Source organism: Harpia harpyja, chromosome 1, assembly GCF_026419915.1.
Source record: "Harpia harpyja isolate bHarHar1 chromosome 1, bHarHar1 primary haplotype, whole genome shotgun sequence".
Lineage (NCBI taxonomy): Eukaryota > Metazoa > Chordata > Aves > Accipitriformes > Accipitridae > Harpia > Harpia harpyja.
The window spans coordinates 35,013,621-35,032,651 of NC_068940.1; the positions used below are offsets into that span (position 1 = coordinate 35,013,621).

The window sequence follows — 19,031 nt, forward strand, 5'->3', positions numbered from 1 at the left end:
GTAGACAGCTCCCAATGAATCTTACATCTCTCAACCAGGTTAAAGGATTAGACTTCCAAATCAGCAAGTAGGCATTGTCTCCTCTCCTCTTACTCTCTTCCCAAGCAATGTAAATAATCTTTCTTGAGCAGGCTGGTAGCATTAAATTGGTATTATGTACACCAACACATCAAAGACTCAAGTCTGCATAAAATGCCCCTCTAAACTATTAACTGTCTGATCCTGTAGCTCTTAAAGGAAGGGTCTCACTAATGTCAGTAGGGATTTGAAGTGCAATAATTTGTTTTGCTTCAACGTGGATCTAATAACATAAAGTCTTTACCTTTTTGGCAACAGCAAATGTTGTTAGAATTGTCTTAGAACTTTTCAAAGCACCTGCAACAATTTTCAGTAGTTTGACCACTAGATGCTTCTGTCATTAAACATAAGCTTCCAGATTTCACCTACTTAGGCATTTAGTATGCCAGTTTTCAGCATGTATTTAAAATATACTACACAACTACCTACAGCACAGATCAAGAGCCTGGCAAGTCACCTGAGACTGCTGTAATTTAGAGGGTCACACAAAGACACCCTCCAAAACTTGCAGAGCACATTTAAGTTGCTCCAAAGCTTAAGAACTAAACATTTATCAAATGATATTTTTGTACAAATCTTTAACTTTCATGGGGAAGAACTGGTGGTGTTTAGAAGTTGAAAGTGTCATATTTTGTCAATTAAAAAATGCTCTGGATCAATGATATGACATGCACCTCATTACATTTTTACATACATGATACTTTACCCTTCCAAAATTGTTTTGCAGCAATTAATTCCCTTTGAAAGTATCTGAAAGTCTAGTCTCTATGATGAGCTCCATTCATTAGACAGGAAGGCATAGCAGAATAAAACTTCAGTCCTGAGCTTTTTCAACAACTTCTTAACAGAAAAAAAGTTATTAAAAATTTAGCTGGAATGGTTGATAATCAGCACTCCAAAGCTAATGTTATCTCCAAATAGAGAAGCTATGTTAGGACAAATATAATCAATTTCAGCAAGCCTAGTGCAAGATGAAACCAGATGACCTAACAAATTATTAATACAGAAGAAACCATTTTTCTCCAACAAAAATGAAACAATGAACATGTGCATCTCATCCAGGGAAGACTGCGTTCCAGCTTTCAGCTAGGGCCAACTGATCAATGAACAGTTATCTTGGCTCAAGCAAACTTAAATCAACAGTCTGTCATTTTAAATAGGCATGTGTTAAAAAGCAGCCTCTCTTCAGTATTTGTAGTCTGGACAATCTGAAACACTGGCTATTTCCATGTTTTCATTAACTGCAGTAATTCAAGATCAGAACTGCAAAAAGGGTATGAAGTATGCTGGCACTTCACACAGATTGGTAACAAAACAAAAGGAGTCTGAGGCATTAAGACTTCACTACATTTGAGAGGGGCCAGATTGTTGCTGCTTCTGCAATGTTTTGGGGTGGGTGGTTTTTTTGTTTTTAAAGTCTAATTTTGGTGTATAGCAAATAAGTGAGGATCGATCAGAAAGCAGTTCATAAAGGTTTGCTAAGATATATGGCTGTCTCCCCTGACTGGAGAGAACTGCAATAATCTCAGTACTAGCCTAGCTCTCAGTCCTGCCTAGAGTCCAGTATTTTCTTCTCAAGTCAATAAATCTTGCATAAATACTATTAAACCATTTTCGTTACCTCACTGAAAAACAGATTTAAACTCCATTTTTACCACATGCTAACAGGCAATAACAATAATTTAGAACATTTGAAATTCCTTTTTCTACTAATCTACATGAAAGATATTCCCAGTATCTGAGACTTTCTTTCTCCTACTATGATCTTTCCAAGTTCAAGAATTTTCAGATTTAATACTAACCAACTTTAATAAAAGCACTATTTTCTGTATCACAGTTAAGATACTTCTGAATAGACTTCTGAAGCACTGTGAACACAAGATGTTTTAAAAACCTAGTTGAATTAAATAACCACATGATTTATTTTTTAAAAATTGGCCAGGAGTAAGAATTGAGATATTTCAAAGAAATTAGGGAGTTCAATGACTGCCACTGTGAAAGTTCTATATTTAATTGCTAACCTGCTTTTTTATAATTAAAAATATGCCCAAGAGCAAGCTTACTCTGTTCTTTCTGTACTAATTATATTTCCATCAAGCATTTTGTAGGAGTACTAAAGTCTTCTGTTCATAATTTACTTGCTTTGAGTGACAGGGAAAGAAAAAAAAAATCATACACCAGGCTGAACACTAAACACAAATCTGTCTCTACTATGAGATGCTTTAGGACCAATGTTTCAAACGGGCTTCAGACAGCCTTCATTTGAGGAAGATACACTTCTTGGGCTCTCTATAAGCACGTAGCCTGCACAACTGTGGCAAAGAAGGCATAATTGACAATGCATGATAAGTAAAAGGCATGATAAAATGTAGTCACCAAATTTCATTAAAGCATACTGACACATTCAAAATCTCACTGTAATAGTTCACCTGTTTTGCTCCAGAATAGCTCTACAAGAATTTTCGCTAATACAAACTGATATGAAGTACAAGTCCTTTCGTTTCTTACAAACTTTTCTACATTTCCTTCAGAGAAAATACTTGAGATGATAGAAAACCAGATTACAAACAAAGAATAAGCATCATCAACATGACCTCATTTTGGCAGTAAAGCTAAACAGCGTGTTTTAGTATACACTCAAGTCTATTAAGCTCTTTTTCTTCAAAAGTATAAAGTTTCTCACTAGTGCTGGTAGGAAACAAAAAGTAAAAATAAATAAAATAGCACAAATGGGTATGGTCAACCTATAGTTTAATTGAAGGTGTACTAAAGCCAATACAGAATAAGCTAAACACTGATTTGCTAAAAACCCTCACAGATGAAAAAGCCCATGAACCAAGAGGTAACGATCTACGTTACCACGTCTGAAGGTTATTTCCTATTTGTATTTTTGTGCCCAAAACAGGAAAGACTGGGTGCATCACAGATGAAACCTTGTTCAACAGACAGACCTCATGCTGCACCAACAGCATTTTCTATTGGCCCTTTCAAATGTGATTGAAAGAGAAAGAATTTCAGTCTGCCTCTGGATGAACTCACAGTGACAATACCTAAAATGCAGGAAAAAAACCTGATGGACATTCCCCAGGAGTTTATCCATAGGCGTGGAATGGAAGGAGTGTATAAGATTGCATTATTTTTTCCTGTTTTTACATAATTTATAATACTTTAAACACTGGTCTCATAAATATAATATGAACACTTTACACATGCCAAGCAACTAAAAGCTTTCCCCAAAACTTTTAGGTCTTACCAGAACCACTGGCAGCATCTGTGTACAGCATCTGTTTTTAGTCAGTAACCACTTAATTTAGTCAGAACTACAACTAGGTTTTCTTCAACATCTTAATATTAAAAAACTTGCAGGAACAAAAAGATGCCTATAAGCGTATCAGTTTGTCTTAAAGTGATTAAAGTCAGCATGAAAAAAAGATTGTCTGTGGTTTAAAATCTGTTGCTTGTGTCCCCACCCCCGGCGCATATCATCTTTAAATAAAAAGTGCAAATGGGATTTGGGGACTGGATGGACTGATTTGCCTATTATTTGTCTTCAGTTGCTTATTCTGTAGCCACCTCGCATCAACTGTCCCATCATACTTTGGATTAGCTACAAATAAATTTTAAATAAGGCTCACTGAAGAAAAAGAAGTGACTTCTAACTTCCAGACTCTTCCCACCCCTAAGTCCCACAAAAGTGCTCATTTCCCTTTTTACAAAAAAAACCCTAAAATCCTGATTACAAAACTATTAAACATTTTAGTTCTACCATCCACATAGCCACCTTCCTTTCAAGCAAGGCCAAAAAAGTGATGATGGATTCCCTTTGAATGCAAGAGATACTACACTTCTTGTAAATAAACAGGCTGACATTACGATTGCAGTCTTTTCTGCGAATGTACAGATGTCAGATGAACTGGTCCATTTTTGCGGGACCTCAGGTATATGAACACCAGCAGATAAAGATCTAAGACTGATAATATAAACCCAACATGAACTATTAACTTCCAAGACCACCTACTGTATAAACAAGTCTGATTTTCTAAGGGATCAGTCAACAGCAGCTGCGCTTTGTCACCGATGGCTGTCTTCTAAGTTTGAAGCCCTTACCACTAGACGGGGGGTTGGTGTCAGTTGATGGAATTCTGCGACCTACAAGGAGACAGAAAAAAATTTATAGCAAACATTATACTTGAAACTAATTCTAAGCATTCAGTGTATGTTTTGCATACAGAAATGTGTCTTCAATTAGTCATATGTCATTAGCGATGACATTCCTGCTTAACAGAAGGATGGCAGTTAACAATCTATACCATGTCTGTAAGAGGTATGGTTCCACAAAAGAAGAGTAGAGGCAGTTTTAAGCTAATTTTGCAGTGTTTACACTTCAAGCTAATCTAGACTTGGAGAGCTACGCCATAAAAGCACCCAGAGAATACACTCTGCAGGATGCAATACCATCTGGAATACCTTCATTGAGAACTACCATCTTGACCTGTATTTCCACAGCAGATCACAATGCGTCAGGCTTAGCACAGTAAGTACTTATAAAGATAGCTGCTTTAGTCACCTAGGCAGTCTTTAAAATTGACTATTCCTGGTTGAGTATTCTTTTCTGAGGAGGATTTATGACTTTTTTTTCCATAGTTTATTCAAGATCAATTTTATAAAGCAGTAAATCAGGAAGCTAATCTACGGTACATACTTTTTACATTTGCTTCAATATATTTAACTGCTTATAAGGACCCTATGTTTTTTTAAATCTAACGTTTCCGTAGTTTTTCAAAGCTAAACTGCAGCGCACATACACACAAACGGATTGCTGTTTGTCCTCTTTTCACAAACAGGCTGACATACCCGCATATTGGTGCTGCTGCCTGAAACATATCCTGCAAATAATACTGCATGGAATTCACTTTGGAATACTGTCTGCTTCCCATTCACACAAAAAAATTGTCATTGTTGTCCCCCGCCATGAATGAAACAAAGATTTAATTAAAAAAACCCCAAGGTATCACAAAAATACTTGTGGAAAATCCACACACAGTAGTTGCTATTTCCCATGCAGTAATCTGGCATTTATGAATTCTTGTATTTTTGAAAATGCGCTGTTTTAGACTAAGTACGAACCCTAAGAGTGAGAACTTAATTCCTATTCCTTTTCTCAGCTGTATAAAGTTTGGATCTTCCTCATGCCATTTCCTTTCCCTACCATAACCTTGGAAGTACTAATTGAAACATTCAATAACAGATATAGTAAGATGACACTGACTTCTGACATGAGTGCCCTGCTTGCTATTTATCCAGCAGCATCACAGTAGCCTTAAAATCTCTAGAAGGAATCTTTAGAGGTCATTAGATGACCAAAAATTTATACAGCTCATTTTGCAGTTTGTATTCATGTCTGATTGTAACAAATTTAAGTCATTGTACTCTTACCTAAATAGCATAAAAAGTAACACAGTAATCAAATTTCTACTTGAACTTTTCAGAAGAAAGCACATTAACTGTTTAAATACTTACTAATTTCTATAAAGAGTTCATTAATGTTTATTGCATTTTTCGCACTTGTCTCTACAAATATTGCATGAATGGAATCTGCATAGTCTTTAGCATCTTTTTCCATGACTTCTCTGGAAAAACAAAGCAAAGAAAAAACTGTGAATGCAAAAAACCCCGTTATTCAAAAATCATAAGGGACAGATTAAGCTTTTAAGTGTCTCATTAAATGAGTATTTTGTATTTTACTTTTTTGGCATCACAATGCTCCCTCATCCTGAAGTTGAGGCTCATTCTTTACTCTATGCTGTCTCCCTGCCTTGAGGTATAGGCATCACTGAAGCACAATCATAAACTAAACAAGCCCTTAATCCATCTGACAACATTACACTGGAGTTTGTTTCTTGAGTGCTCCAAGTGTAGGTCTGCAATCAATCATTAGGGGGTGCTTTATTCTTCACACATGCAACAGTTCTAGACATACTGAAAAGATCCTAAAGCATTAGTTCCACTAATCCAGTGGATCTCCTACAGCTGTTTACAAAACCAAGTAACTCACAATGCTGCACAGATCATTAACATAGCATTTACTTTGCATAAAGCATGAAGACATAGCTATAAACAGGAACATATTTAGACTGTGCACACAACAGAGCCAAGAAGTGAAAAACTTATTCTGCACCCCTATGTAAGCAAATTGATAACGAAGTATGTCTCCTCAAACAACATGGGAAAAAAAAACCCTAATAGGTGGAGAGAGGACTGGACTATACTTGTATCACTTTACATATACTTTCTAGAAAACATAGACTACTTTCAGTAACAAGGGACTTAAGATATCAAAAGCACAGACTTTGGATCAGCGACTCAAATATTGCCTCTGACTGAAGTACAATGAATCTTGCTCATTAGCTTGAATAGCAATGTTTACATAATTTATGATGCAACCTAAGCACCAAGAAATAAGTGTGTGAGACTTAATACTGTATGCCTTATATCTGTCTTCTAAGTAATTTTATGCCACCTTTCCTTCAAGAGACATGCGGCTTCCAACAAAAGTTATTAGAGCTCACTAGATAACTGCTATATATTAACAATTTGTAAAACTATACTTTACAGTGGTTCTTTAAACACATAACCATCTGTGTCCTTTGAGACACCAGCTGTGGTACCTTTTCCAGTGAAATCTAAAACAAGAAGTTTGCACACACCTTCTTTCTGAATTTTGGCTTATTTAACCACGACATCAATAAAAAAGGGCTTCTTTTGTTTTTAGTACATGCGTTCTTGAAAGTTTGGCTGTTCATAAAGTTTCTCAAGAACTTTTCCTGCTCCCTGCAACTATTTCAGCCACAGCCAATTCCACCCCAATATTTAAGCAGGGAAGGAAGGCACCTGAACAAGCAAGTCAGAAAAACCTACACAATGCTTTCCAACAGGCTTGATGTTTTTCCTAACAAAATGAGGTGCTACAGACTGACAGGGGTACTTCTTATAAAGTGAGGTAAACAGCTTGTATTACACTGTAGTTTCACAGGCAGTTTAGGCTTGTGTAACTTGGCACTGCCACCAGAAAAGGCAATCCTGTCTCCCTGTAAACTCCTCATTCCTAACCCTGCTATCCCACCTCTGTTATGCCAGCAAGTGTTCATGGTGTGAGAAAGATAAATACACTTGGATCAGTTTTCCTTTTTTTAAATGGTTAGTTTTAATCTGGATCTATTTTACAGCCTGATTTACTGCCCAATCACACACATAACTCACACCAACACAAGGGAGGAAGTGGGCAAGACCGTCCAAGGGCAGACTAACCAAATCTTCTGACAGTAGAAACAGCTCAGACCCCTTTTGAAACTACAGTGCTAGTGCAAAACAGCTTAAACTGCTCGACACCTTTCACCTGTTCCGAAATCTTAAGCTCATAGTGCTAAGTATTTTAAGTTAAAACCTCCAAACTGTCAACAGTTATTTACCTTACATCATTAAGATCACACTTATTTCCTGCAATAGCTACAACAATGTTTGGAGGTCCGTGCTGTCGAAGCTCTTTAACCCAGTTCTTTAATGTTGAGAAAGTTTCCTGATGTGGAAAAAAAAAGAAAAAAAACAAACAAACAGAAGGAATTGAATTAACAGTCAGAACTGGCCCATCACACAAAAAACCCCAGAAATTGTAATGCTATGTCAAGATCAAATTTCTTACCTCTTTTGTGATGTCATACACTATAATGGCTGCTGCTGACCCTCTGTAATACATTGGGGCTAAAGCACGAAACTGAAAGAAAGACACCATACATTATGAATCTGATCTTCCACTGACCTCCATTATTTCATTATTATTATTATTATTACTATTGAAGAAAGTGAAAACTAGCTTTAAAGTTCACATTAGTGGAAAACTTTTCTTTACAATTACAGAGAGGCTGTGCAGCAGAGTACATAAACTTCCATGGGAGTATTATTTTACAAAGGCCAACCAATAAATAGTTTAGGGACCAGCAGCACACCTACTGCAAAAAGCAGGAAGCCAAACTTGACCTTATTTTGACTAGATTAGAATCTCTCATTTAAAAGACTGTAGATTATACACAGACACAAAACCACAGGATATATGCTCAACTTTAAACACTGAGCAAGGGGAAAATAGTCAAAATTGAACTCCCTTCTTCCTCTTTAAGACACTCATGCTTTTGGACAAAAAGTAATTTCAAGAAAACTAGAATATATTACTGCTCATCCAAAATGTTAAGAAACTGGTGTCAACCCCTAGCCCCATGGATCAGTCATGGCACTCTTAAATGCTAGAAATGTTGGTTTCTTCATAACCTAACTTACAGCTTTAGGGATTTCACTTAAGTTTTTCCTCAAAAGTTAGAAGCACGTTTAAAACTAAACTGAAAAGCCCACAACTATGTGACCTGTTGAAAATAGACCTTTAAGGAACATGTTAGATAGTAAAAGCCTACACTAATTTTACTGTAATTTTTAGAATGAATCTACAGCAGGTGTATTTGGTTGGTAGTGCATTTGCAGGGTATAAACCACACCTGTACCTTTGCATGGGCAGAGTGTTATGAATGCAGGACTGAAAAAAGTGATACAGCACATAATTAAGTTGCATCAAAAATATAGTCAAGCATTCTTAAAATGTGTGATATTCTGCCAATTTAAAAAGAACCAGGCAACTAATCTAGCAATCAAAACTCTCAGTCAAAGCACAGAGTAAACTGCATGTACTGCTTTGATGTAAGCATATGTGATTTAGAGCTTTTGTGCATCTTATTACTCAGGGTAAAAATCATGACTAGAATACAGTTTTTCATAAAGGCTTACTTGATTCTAATAAAATACCAATTTCCTTTTGCTTAGTACAGTTCAACTGAGAGCAATATTATAAATCATAAAAATCTTGCTATAAAGCAGAATTCCAGACCATTTAAATTTGGCTCTCAAATTCTGTTTTGAAAACAGGATTTTGAACACAAAGTTCAGAATATAAAAATATTTAATAGTGGGAAAGGGAAACACGGGCAGGCATTCAGTTCATGTTGGGACATAATCCCTCTCTTCCTCCTAAGTACTAAAATGTAAAGGGAAACATATTTGGTAAACCACCAGTTGGACTGTTTGCAACCTGGCTTTTTGATTATTTGACTATTTACATTGGGAATAAACCAACTTTCACTTGCTGATTTTGTATTACTCTCATTTCCTGCTTGCTAACACTTAGATACTTTTTTCCGCCTAATAGCAGTCAGCAGATAAAATACATTAACAAAACAGATGTTACCAGAAACACTGAATTTTCCTTTTGCTATTTTTCCAAAGACTTCAGCTTGCCCTCCAGCCTCCAATTTGTGTTCTGACAGAATTATTAAGACAACATAATGTAATTATCCATACAAACTGTCAAAATTGTTAGGTAAGAAGGCAAAAATCCTAATTGCTATAAGTAATCTCCTATCAACTTTACTCAGTGTAGAAGAAATAAAGCATGTGTGTGTAGGGAAATGAGCTGTGTGAAGTGAACCAGTGCACATCTTCACCTTTGGAGTGAAGCTAGCCAGCCACTCCCGGAAGCCATTTAGAACAAGGAGTTGCCCAGTGTAGTGTAGAACTAGTCGCTGCTGGGCTTTTGAAGTAGAAAATAGCAAATGTTCCTCAAGAAGCCAGGACTGCAAATTTTGTGCATTACGTATCATAGCTTAGCAGAGACATTTTAGTTCCAAGAATGCTGTGGACATTTTTGGTATTCCATATCACCCTGAAGGGTATCCCTTCCATAATTCATTGTCAGATGTGTTGCACAACCAGAAAACTGTGCTACAGATTTCAGGGCAAGGCAGGTATACAGACCACTTGTGACGAGCAGTGATAGTGCTCTTCCGTTTTGGAGAAAGAAACATCTATAAAGATACTGGCATAATTTCAAAGTAAATATCCTCACTCCCATTTCACTGATTTCCCTGGATATATTGGGGCCTCACAGTGACTTCTCTCAGGTGTGGAACATAAGTTTCACAGCTATCACAGCTCTTGAGTCAGAGCCCAGGTAAGACACCTTTCCCTTTTTGATTTCAATAAAGGTACCATGCAATTTGTATAGAAGAAAATTAAAGAGGTATCACTCAAAGTCTAAACACAGAAAGACAAGGAACATGCTAGTCATGTACAGAGATACTTCCTCAGATGGTAGTGTGCTGAATCCAAATTACGGCATTCTCCCATTGCTTGCAAACACAGTTAAAGTGAACAGGATGGAATGCTAATATGTAATGGATGTTTCCTGCCAAGTGGTGGCAGGCATGTTTACAAAGCTTTCCATTTAAGAGTACTAGCCTCCCAAAATTCATACTCTACCTCTCAGAAGACTCACATTCCAGCACTAACATTTCAGAATGGGCTAGGATGTTCACTGAAGACAAACTATTTACAGCAAATGCTGACTGACTGCTAATAATTGAAGGATTTGGATATTTCTGATAACACGGATACTATTGGACATATCCCTGGGACACATCCCTGACAACATAAGTTTGCTTTATATGCCGCTGCTGGAAGGAAATAAATTGTCATTCAAAATCTAGAACAGCGGAATGCAGCACAAATATACTTGAGTTACTTTCTAGCCATCAAGGCTGTTATCAAGCTAAAAATCTAGCAAGTCAGTTCTACCAAGACTCCAAAAGGTCAAGTGACACTGAACAGGGATGACTGAGCCTTTACAAGGGGGTTTTGTTTGTTTGTTTGTTTGGGGTGTTGGGGGTTTGTTGGTTGGTTTGTTTTTTGGAGGTGGTGGGGGGGGTTTTTTGTTTTGTTTGTTTTGGTTTTTTTTTTTTCCTGCTTGGGCTTTCTGTTTCTTGAGCCAATCCTGAAAAATAATACAGCTGCATTTGACAGTTATTATCCTAAAGTAATAACCCAACCTGATCAAACTGACCCTTACTGGGGACAGTTCCAGCGTCTACCTTTGTTACAGTTAGCTCACATCCTAAATAAATTCATCATGAGTAATTGACAGTTGCCAGTAGTTAACAGTCAAGAAACTGCAAGAATAAGCACTGTTAATACAGCACTGTTGCTAGTAATTCATAAACAAGCAAGTTAATTAGCAAAGTCTTCCTTTTAAATTCTAAGCAAAAATAATGAAACAATTAACTGTTACTTCATTTGACTAGTCGTTTTCTTGAAAGCTTTTGTTGCCTCCCCTCAGAACTATGTACACTGCAGAGATCAAAACCCCAAACTACCAAATTAAAATTTAAGTTTCAAAATAGATTTCTTGACATAGCTCCTAACACTATCAGATTTGAGAAGTAAAACTTTACAAAATAATAAAAGATCAGTTATCACCCATAACATTGCTTGAAATGCTGCTTTTGAAAGCCTAAGCCCACATCCTACTCAATAACCCTAACACTGAAGGTAAGAGAACATGTTAGCAGTTGTATATTTTTCCAGAATCAGGGCCTTACTTGTACTATGAAACATGATAATTCATTTCACTTTGATTCTCCTGTTGCCAGCTGCACTGACTGCAAATACTGCAGTTGAATGTTTAAAGCTCAACCAGAAATGGTACTAGAGACAGCTGCTGGCTTCCCCCCCTCCACCTTGTTTTCTTCTGAAATGGCACTCCCTTTCAGTGAATGTAAACCCAGTCTTTTGTTTTATAAGCTCCTCTTCTTAGGTAATCATCCTTAACTTTTTACTTTTACCGTGATAGCAAAGAAAAACAAAAACATAGTTACAGCACCCATATCTTGATAGAAACCTGCATAGAAACAAACCTTCTAATACATGTTCATAAAAACAGATCACATTGTGACTTTCAGGGACAGGGTACTGTAGTCAGAACTATCACCACAGATACTGATTCTACTTACCCGCTCCTGTCCAGCTGTATCCCAAATTAGGAATTTATGCAGCTCATTTTGATACTGTACAGTCTTGGTCATAAATGAGGCTCTGGAAAAAAATTACAGCTTATGCTTGTCAGAATATAAATACATTTTTAGAACATTACTACCATGGACTTTTAAAAAGGTTTAAATTCCAATGAAAGTGCTTTACCCACACACACACACATAAAACTGATGACAATTTTCATACATAAAGGCTGAAATTAATGAGGCAAAGGGCTTCAGAGGATGAAATTTCCTTTCAGATGGTGAAATTTGACTAACAAAACAGAAGGAACATGAATGCAAATTATAAGCTTTTATTGTTCATAAGCTTTTGATAAAAATAAAGGATGTATGACCAAAAAAATGAGAAAGGTCAGCCTTTTTAACAACATTCTTCCTAAATGGAGGAATCATCACAGCAAATCACTTAAGTGTATACTAGAAACTTCTGGAGGGAAAGAGATCAAATCCTTCCCCTTTGCATCAGTTTTTTCTCTCTCTGTGTAACAGTCAGATAAATGCTGGTAAGTCCATACTTGGGACTAAATATGGGAGATTTGTATCACTATTGGTAGGTGTTAAGAGGACAGAGAAAACAATAATGAGTAGCTTGCTTGTTGTCTGCATTCTGTACAGCTCCCAAATCCTGTTTGTCATTATATACTTCAGTCTGCAGAGGCTCTTGCACTTCCAGAAGACAAACAAAAAAAATCTCTTCCAGCTCCAGCTGCCCCCCCCAACTTCTAGATGTTTTACAGTAAAATATTGCAAAATATTGTAAAGTACTTTTGTGCTTTACTTGAGCTGCTTTACATGAATCAGTGTGTTTCCCACAAGAACAGGAATTCAGAGACTTAATGTTTTACAAGAGGGAGTTCTTTGCTATATCTATTACCTGTAGGCATACTTTTTACTAGAAAAAACACACACTGAATTCAAACCCTTACAGAATAGGAACTTTAGTCACCATAATTATTTTAAGCATACAAGATCCTACGTTATGATCTTGAACAGCTTTTGTATGCTTAATTCCTGTCACTTGAAAATACTGCAGACTTCCAAACTTGTTCTACTGTCAAGTTTTGGACAGGATGCAGGATAGGATCCTGGAGGTGGCCTGTACCGGAGCTTCTTAGAGTACACTAAGCTTCCTGTACCTTCAGAGTCAAATAGCAAGAGTCTTTCAGCATGATCAACAACATTAAATACCTTAGCCCAAGACTCTGAACTTCGGTTTATCTTGGATCTTAAGTACCACCAGGGCATAGATTTGCTTTTGACTGTTAAGAAGTAACCTTCTCCCCATTCCTTTAGCTCAGATGGTTTGCCAAATAGTACATCAATCTCCAAAGTTGATTACTCTTTTAAGAAGACAAATATAAGGTTGCAGACTCTTTCTTTTTAGGGATGCTAACTGAAATGCATTTCAACAGTTAACTAAATGATGCATTTTACCAATGAGTAATGGAAAATAAAGTGATAGGACTATCTGTTGTAAAGCACAGCAAAGACTTCCACTTCCTTAAGACTGTTGCAAATTAAGCATCAATGCTGAATTCTCTGGCCAATATGGAAACAATTTCCTAAATCATAGATTCTCACTGAAAATTTATCTTACTTGGTTCTATAAACCAAAACATTCCTGTACAGTCAATTTGAACTGAACAGCTGTATTGCTCTAATTCACATCACAACTAAACATCCCAAATGGTAGCTGACAATAGAGGTTAAACGTTTCTTGAAATTCTTTGACAAGTGGAAGATTTCATTGTGACAGACATCAATTAAAAAAAAAAAAAAAAAAAAAGAACAAACAGCTCAAAGACAAACCACTTTTGGGTCCACAAAAGCCTCCAAACTAGAGCTATCCTTGACGACTTCTAGTAAGGAAACAGGCATTATCCCTACTAAATTTCCTAGCTGTTTCTCCCAGCCAAGTAAGCACTATAACTACAAGAACAAGATGCACCTGAAAGTAGTTTTGTACTCATTCATAACTCCTTTTTTATGCTATAATGATAAAGACTAGATATTCTGCAGTACCTAGAGATATATCCTGGTCAGGCAAAGCAGAATGTGTCCTCAGCATCCTGAGAGGACAAAAGTTGCAGAATTCTGACAGGGTTTCTACAGCTGCCCATATTTGAACCTGAATGATGAACATTCATGACGACAAAGTATGGTTGCTTAGATAATTCTAAGAGGAATGGAAAGAGGACAGGAAACATAAGATTGTATCTCATGAACTCAAAAACCCAGGAGTAAATGTAGAAATGTTCTCAGCTTTAGTTTTGTAAGATGCTCAAAATCCCTCTGTAATCCTTACTTTGTTCTTTCCACCTCCTAGTCTCAGTTAGGAAACAAAAACAAGGTCTAGAAAAAGTTTCAAAATTAATTTGCTTAAAATTTTGGAACTGTATCTTATTGGGGCTTCACACAATCCCTGCATTTGGGCAAGTTTTGATTCATTTATACTACTATAGCAAACTACCAAAATATGAAGTCCTCAGACCAATGAATGATTTTAAGACTGCTAAAAGACACATTTTTAGTCTGTTACTTCAAGAAAGTATACTAACCCCAGTACTGTCATTAAACCCATGAAGACAAATTCCGTTCTACACATTAGCCTCATTACCAGATGGCTAGCATCTTCTAACAGCACCTTAAGTTACTACATAGTATCTGTTACAGAGGTTCCCCTGGGTAAACATGTGCATGTGATCTCTCTGAGTTCCTGCCTTCAAACAGATAGGTGCTACACTGGAGGGAGAATAAAGCAAGCAATCAACCCACAAGGCCAGAAAACTACCAGATTAAAAGAAACTGACTTTGGAGGGAAGACAACAAGATTTGATGAAGTTCATTCTAGTCTCAGCCCTTCCCTGGGAGGAAAGAAAAAAAGAAAAAAACCACACCACAAACCCCTCGCCTGAGTTTTCTCCAGATTACAGAAAATTCTACTTTGCCAGGCTAGAAGCATCCCAGATCACAATCTTTGCTCTGCAACTTTAGACAGTCTTGCAGATGTGCAGGGCCCAAAGCCATCAAGCACAGTATTTTAGAATTTAGAATCTGAAAGCGGACTTGAGGAGACTGCAGATCACATGTGATTGGAGACATAATGCAAATTCCATACTGGGTTACTCAAACGTTTAACCCATGTAGCCTAGATGTGTGGCGACATATCTCTAACTACAGAACAGAGCATCCCAGCCAACAAAATAGGGACCTCTCACATTTGCAAAACCTAAGTCTGTGTTACCATACCTGGCTACCTACTAGTTAAGCACTTTAATTCCCCCCCCCCCCCCCTTCCCCAGGAACTGTATGCATGAACACAATGGCTAAGTTTGGGCCACTGTAGATACCACCCATATTATCCAACTATTCAACAAACTGTTTTTAGAAGTATTTGGATGACTAGGAATGAAGATGGATAACCAATTTCTCAAACACCTCAGGTAATAAGAAAAACAACTGGATCTTTCAACAGTGTCCACCTGAAGAAGAGTTTTGCTTGCAGCTGATATCACTATGGGCAGTAGGTCTGAACTTTCTATACAACCTGAACTTAAAATGTTTAACACAGCCTGCTCCCCTACTTAACCAAACAGCAATATGACTACTATCCACACATCAGTTTCACCGTCCTCCAAAAAAGAACCTCTACTGTAGCTAATTTGACAGTAACTACGAATGTTCAGGCCTTGAAGATCTAAGAAAACTACTTAGCAATCTATCTCAAAGGCTATCTTTGTTAATAGCTAAATTTAAACAAAAGCATACTTCCTACAGAATATCTTGCAATTCAATACCAGTATTTACACTCAAAAAAAGAGATGGGGAGGTAGGGGGGGAAAGAGAGATATCATAGGAACCACATTTTTTTAGAAGGACAGGATGAGACACAGCTGATCTTTATCAGCAGGATCTTTTTTGGTCAAAGCTGTAGTACAGCTTGAGTGACACCTGAGACAGGAAGCTGCACTGACACCCACCACCACTACTTCTCAGCATCAAGTGAAGTCATGTCCTCCTGTAAGTAAAGAATTGCTTCTGAGCAAAGCAGCCCATAAGACACTTGCAAAGCAAAAAACACAGCAAAACAAATAAAAAGATCCAACCACTCCAAGAATTCCTGATGCTCACCCTTCCTTCTATCCATTTTAAGATTTGAGCTCAGTAACATTGCTACTTTGAGGCTCAACTTTCAAATATCCTTACCTGTGAGACCAATCACATTAACAATTTCATCAGTTAATTATGTGTGTGTATTGCATACAGATGTATAACATTAGAACTAATTAATGAGAAGAACTACAAACTGACTTAGTATAACTAACTTCAGAAACCTAGGAGACTTGTTATTGTACATGACTCAAAAAAAACCCAAACCAAACTTAAAAAAACCCATGTAGTTGCATAATAATTAGACTTTGAAATTTCAGAGTAGTGCATGAGAAAAGCATGTTGTTCCTTTAACAGAAGCAACTATAGTGTAATTTATTCATAACCCAGGACTCCTAGCAGGATTTTGTTAACAAGACAAAATGGGTCCAGATCTTATGCATGAAAATAAAAGCTGCAGGAGTGCCGAATACACTCCTATGTTTCCTAAGGCAGCTCATGAGCTAATTAAGGCTGCAGTCCTGTTTATTACCCCATTTAGCTGCCACACATGGAGAATCCTCAAGTGATCTGTTCAGGAGGTACAAATACATATTCAAACAATTTGGTTTTATTCTTGAATAAGTCACATTTAACTTTATTTACTTACCCTATTGTTGGGTTGATGTTGGGATCAAAGCTATCTTCTACAAATCTCCACACAATACTTGATTTGCCCACACCAGTGTCCTAAAAAAAAAAAAGAACAAACAGTTGAAAGAGACATTAGTTACTCTGAACAGATGATTTTTTGTCCTCAGATCTTGCAATACACTGTGCATGAATAACACGTTCCTGCAGAGAATGCCAGAGAAGTCAAGATTCTGAAATACTTCAGGTATTATAATTTGTTTCGTAGAGAAGTGAAAGGTCTCTGATAAGTTACAGTTTTCTAAACAAAATTGTTACAATGTTTTTATGAAGGACTACAAAAATCTACATTCATGCTCACTATCATACTCTTATTGAAACTTTTTTTTTCCCCAAAGCTATGCACAAACTGCATTGGAACAGGAGTAGGGAAAGACCAGCTACTACTTTTAGTCAAATACATAGCAACTGAGTATGGTATGCCATCTTTACAAGCCAATGGAGCACTTTAAATTATACAAGCGTGACACATGCATTTCAACCTCTGACTAATGCCATCCCACCCTGCTTAATGAAAGACTTGAAATTTCTTCTGTGACACACCTGACACATGTTTCTAATGCAACTCTACAGAGCTATAAATGGTAAAAGAGGAAACATAACATGAAAATTCTGGGTCACATATGTATTTGCACCACTGACTCCATAGTTAAAAAAACAGAAGATATATAAAAGGTGTATTTAGGAGTGAAATAACTCAAACTATTAGCAGTAAAACTGTTTTCAACAGCAGCTGGACATTTTAAATGGTCATTTAATTAAGACTGGTGAAGACAATCTTTTTGCTTTACATCTCCAGAGTTACTAAAATGTTAAAGGAAAAACCCTGAGGAACTGCTTCATTGGAAATGAAGTTTTACGCCATTCATGCATTTTCTTGAATCTTCTGAATATTGTAGTAAATTTGGGTACTTCACATATGCTTGTGTTTATCTTTTCAAGCTGTTTTCCTCTCACAGAAAAGCATATTATCTCAGCTCTGTATTTTATGACTGCAGTCTCAATAAGCAGAACAAATCTTAAAAAGAGAAACATTGATGCAGTTCCTGGCTCCAGGAGTTCAAGGACCAGTTTGCCTGGGTGCTTATTCTCCTTTTCTTACACAGTGAAAGGTTTTTCAGGTCGGGTGAATGCAAACAGGAGCCAGGAGTTACCCCGAATGCCTTCATAACACAAAGAGCACAGAAACACATGATTTTTCCTTCTGAAGGGCAACGCAGCCATTTAAAACCAGAAAACAATTCTGCCAGTCATATTCTGTACAAGACAAGATTGAGATACAGGTGGAGACAACTCCACCTATTCAACGTGAGGTTCTCCAGTGAAGCCCTCAGACCAAACCAAACCAATACACAGCTTTACACCCTTGATTTTTTTTAAACTTCTACTCCTGTTTGCTTGATGTCTCATTCTTCCACCACCTGCAACACTTAGGGCACTTTCAAAACCTACATATGCTGTTAAAAAAAAAAAGTTCAGGCCCCTCCCCCTCGAGTGTGCTTTCAGGTGCTTTTATTTACCAAGCCCGAAACAACTCGTGAGCAAGAGGGAAGCACACAGTGAGTGTTTGTGCTTCTTCTCTTTTCTTTTTTAAAGGAAAATACCGGGGAAAAAAAAGGAGCCATACTTACCTCTGGAGAACGCCTCCCCCCGTGGAAGGGAAGGTCCTTCCGACCGCCGGGTCTCATCAGGGGGACGGGGCCGGACAGCCGGGGCGCGCCGGCAGCTCCGGCGGGGGTGAGGCCCACCCTTCGCCCGGGAAGAGGACCCCCGCACTCAGAGCCTCTCCAGGGCTCAGGCGGAGGCTCTCCACCACCACAGAGAGCCTTTCGAGCCTCAGCAGACTCCCTCCCTCCCTTCCTCCTTCCCTCCCGCCGCCCCCGGCCCGCACCAGGGCCCCGCGGAGAGCCGGCCACGGAGCACTTACCCCCAGAAGGCAAACTTTCAGCTCCCTCAGAGCCATGGCCAGGCAGGCTACGCCTTTAACGAGCGCCTGAGACGCAGCCCAGAACGATCATAGCCCTTCCCGAGGCACGCGTGCACCGGAGGCCTATGGGGGCAGCCCCCCACTTCCCCTACGCCGTGGTTACCAGTAAACCTTCCTCCTCAGGCTCCGCGGACGCGACGCCATCTTGGGCGGCCCGCCGGCATCACCTGACTACACCCCCCCCCGCCCGCCTCCGCCGCGGCTTTTCTTTCCTCTCAGAAGGCGACGGCGAGTGCTAAGGG

General features: G+C 38.1%; 1 protein-coding gene across 1 annotated transcript; it reads right to left on the minus strand.

Annotated features, from left to right (window-relative positions):
* Positions 1 to 1,934: 1,934 nt before the first annotated feature.
* RAB22A (RAB22A, member RAS oncogene family) lies at positions 1,935 to 18,985 on the minus strand. The gene is made up of 7 exons (XM_052786719.1): positions 18,730 to 18,985; positions 16,762 to 16,841; positions 11,961 to 12,042; positions 7,778 to 7,849; positions 7,548 to 7,654; positions 5,599 to 5,708; positions 1,935 to 4,227 (listed from the first exon to the last, which is right to left on the minus strand). Exons 1-7 carry the CDS (start codon positions 18,763 to 18,765, stop codon positions 4,130 to 4,132), a joined length of 585 nt encoding a protein of 194 aa, XP_052642679.1. The 5' UTR covers positions 18,766 to 18,985; the 3' UTR covers positions 1,935 to 4,129.
* Positions 18,986 to 19,031: the final 46 nt, after the last annotated feature.

What these genes read in the sequence shown, in the direction of transcription:
- RAB22A (XM_052786719.1), bottom strand. Translation starts at nt 18,765, where the DNA reads ATGGCTCTGAGGGAGCTGAAAGTTTGCCTTCTGGGG. An exon ending in TGAAAGTTTGCCTTCTGGGG is followed by an intron (nt 16,842 to 18,729) that starts GTAAGTGCTCCG and finishes TTTTTTTTTTAG; the next exon opens with GACACTGGTGTGGGCAAATC. An exon ending in TGTATGACATCACAAAAGAG is followed by an intron (nt 7,655 to 7,777) that starts GTAAGAAATTTG and finishes TTTCCACATCAG; the next exon opens with GAAACTTTCTCAACATTAAA.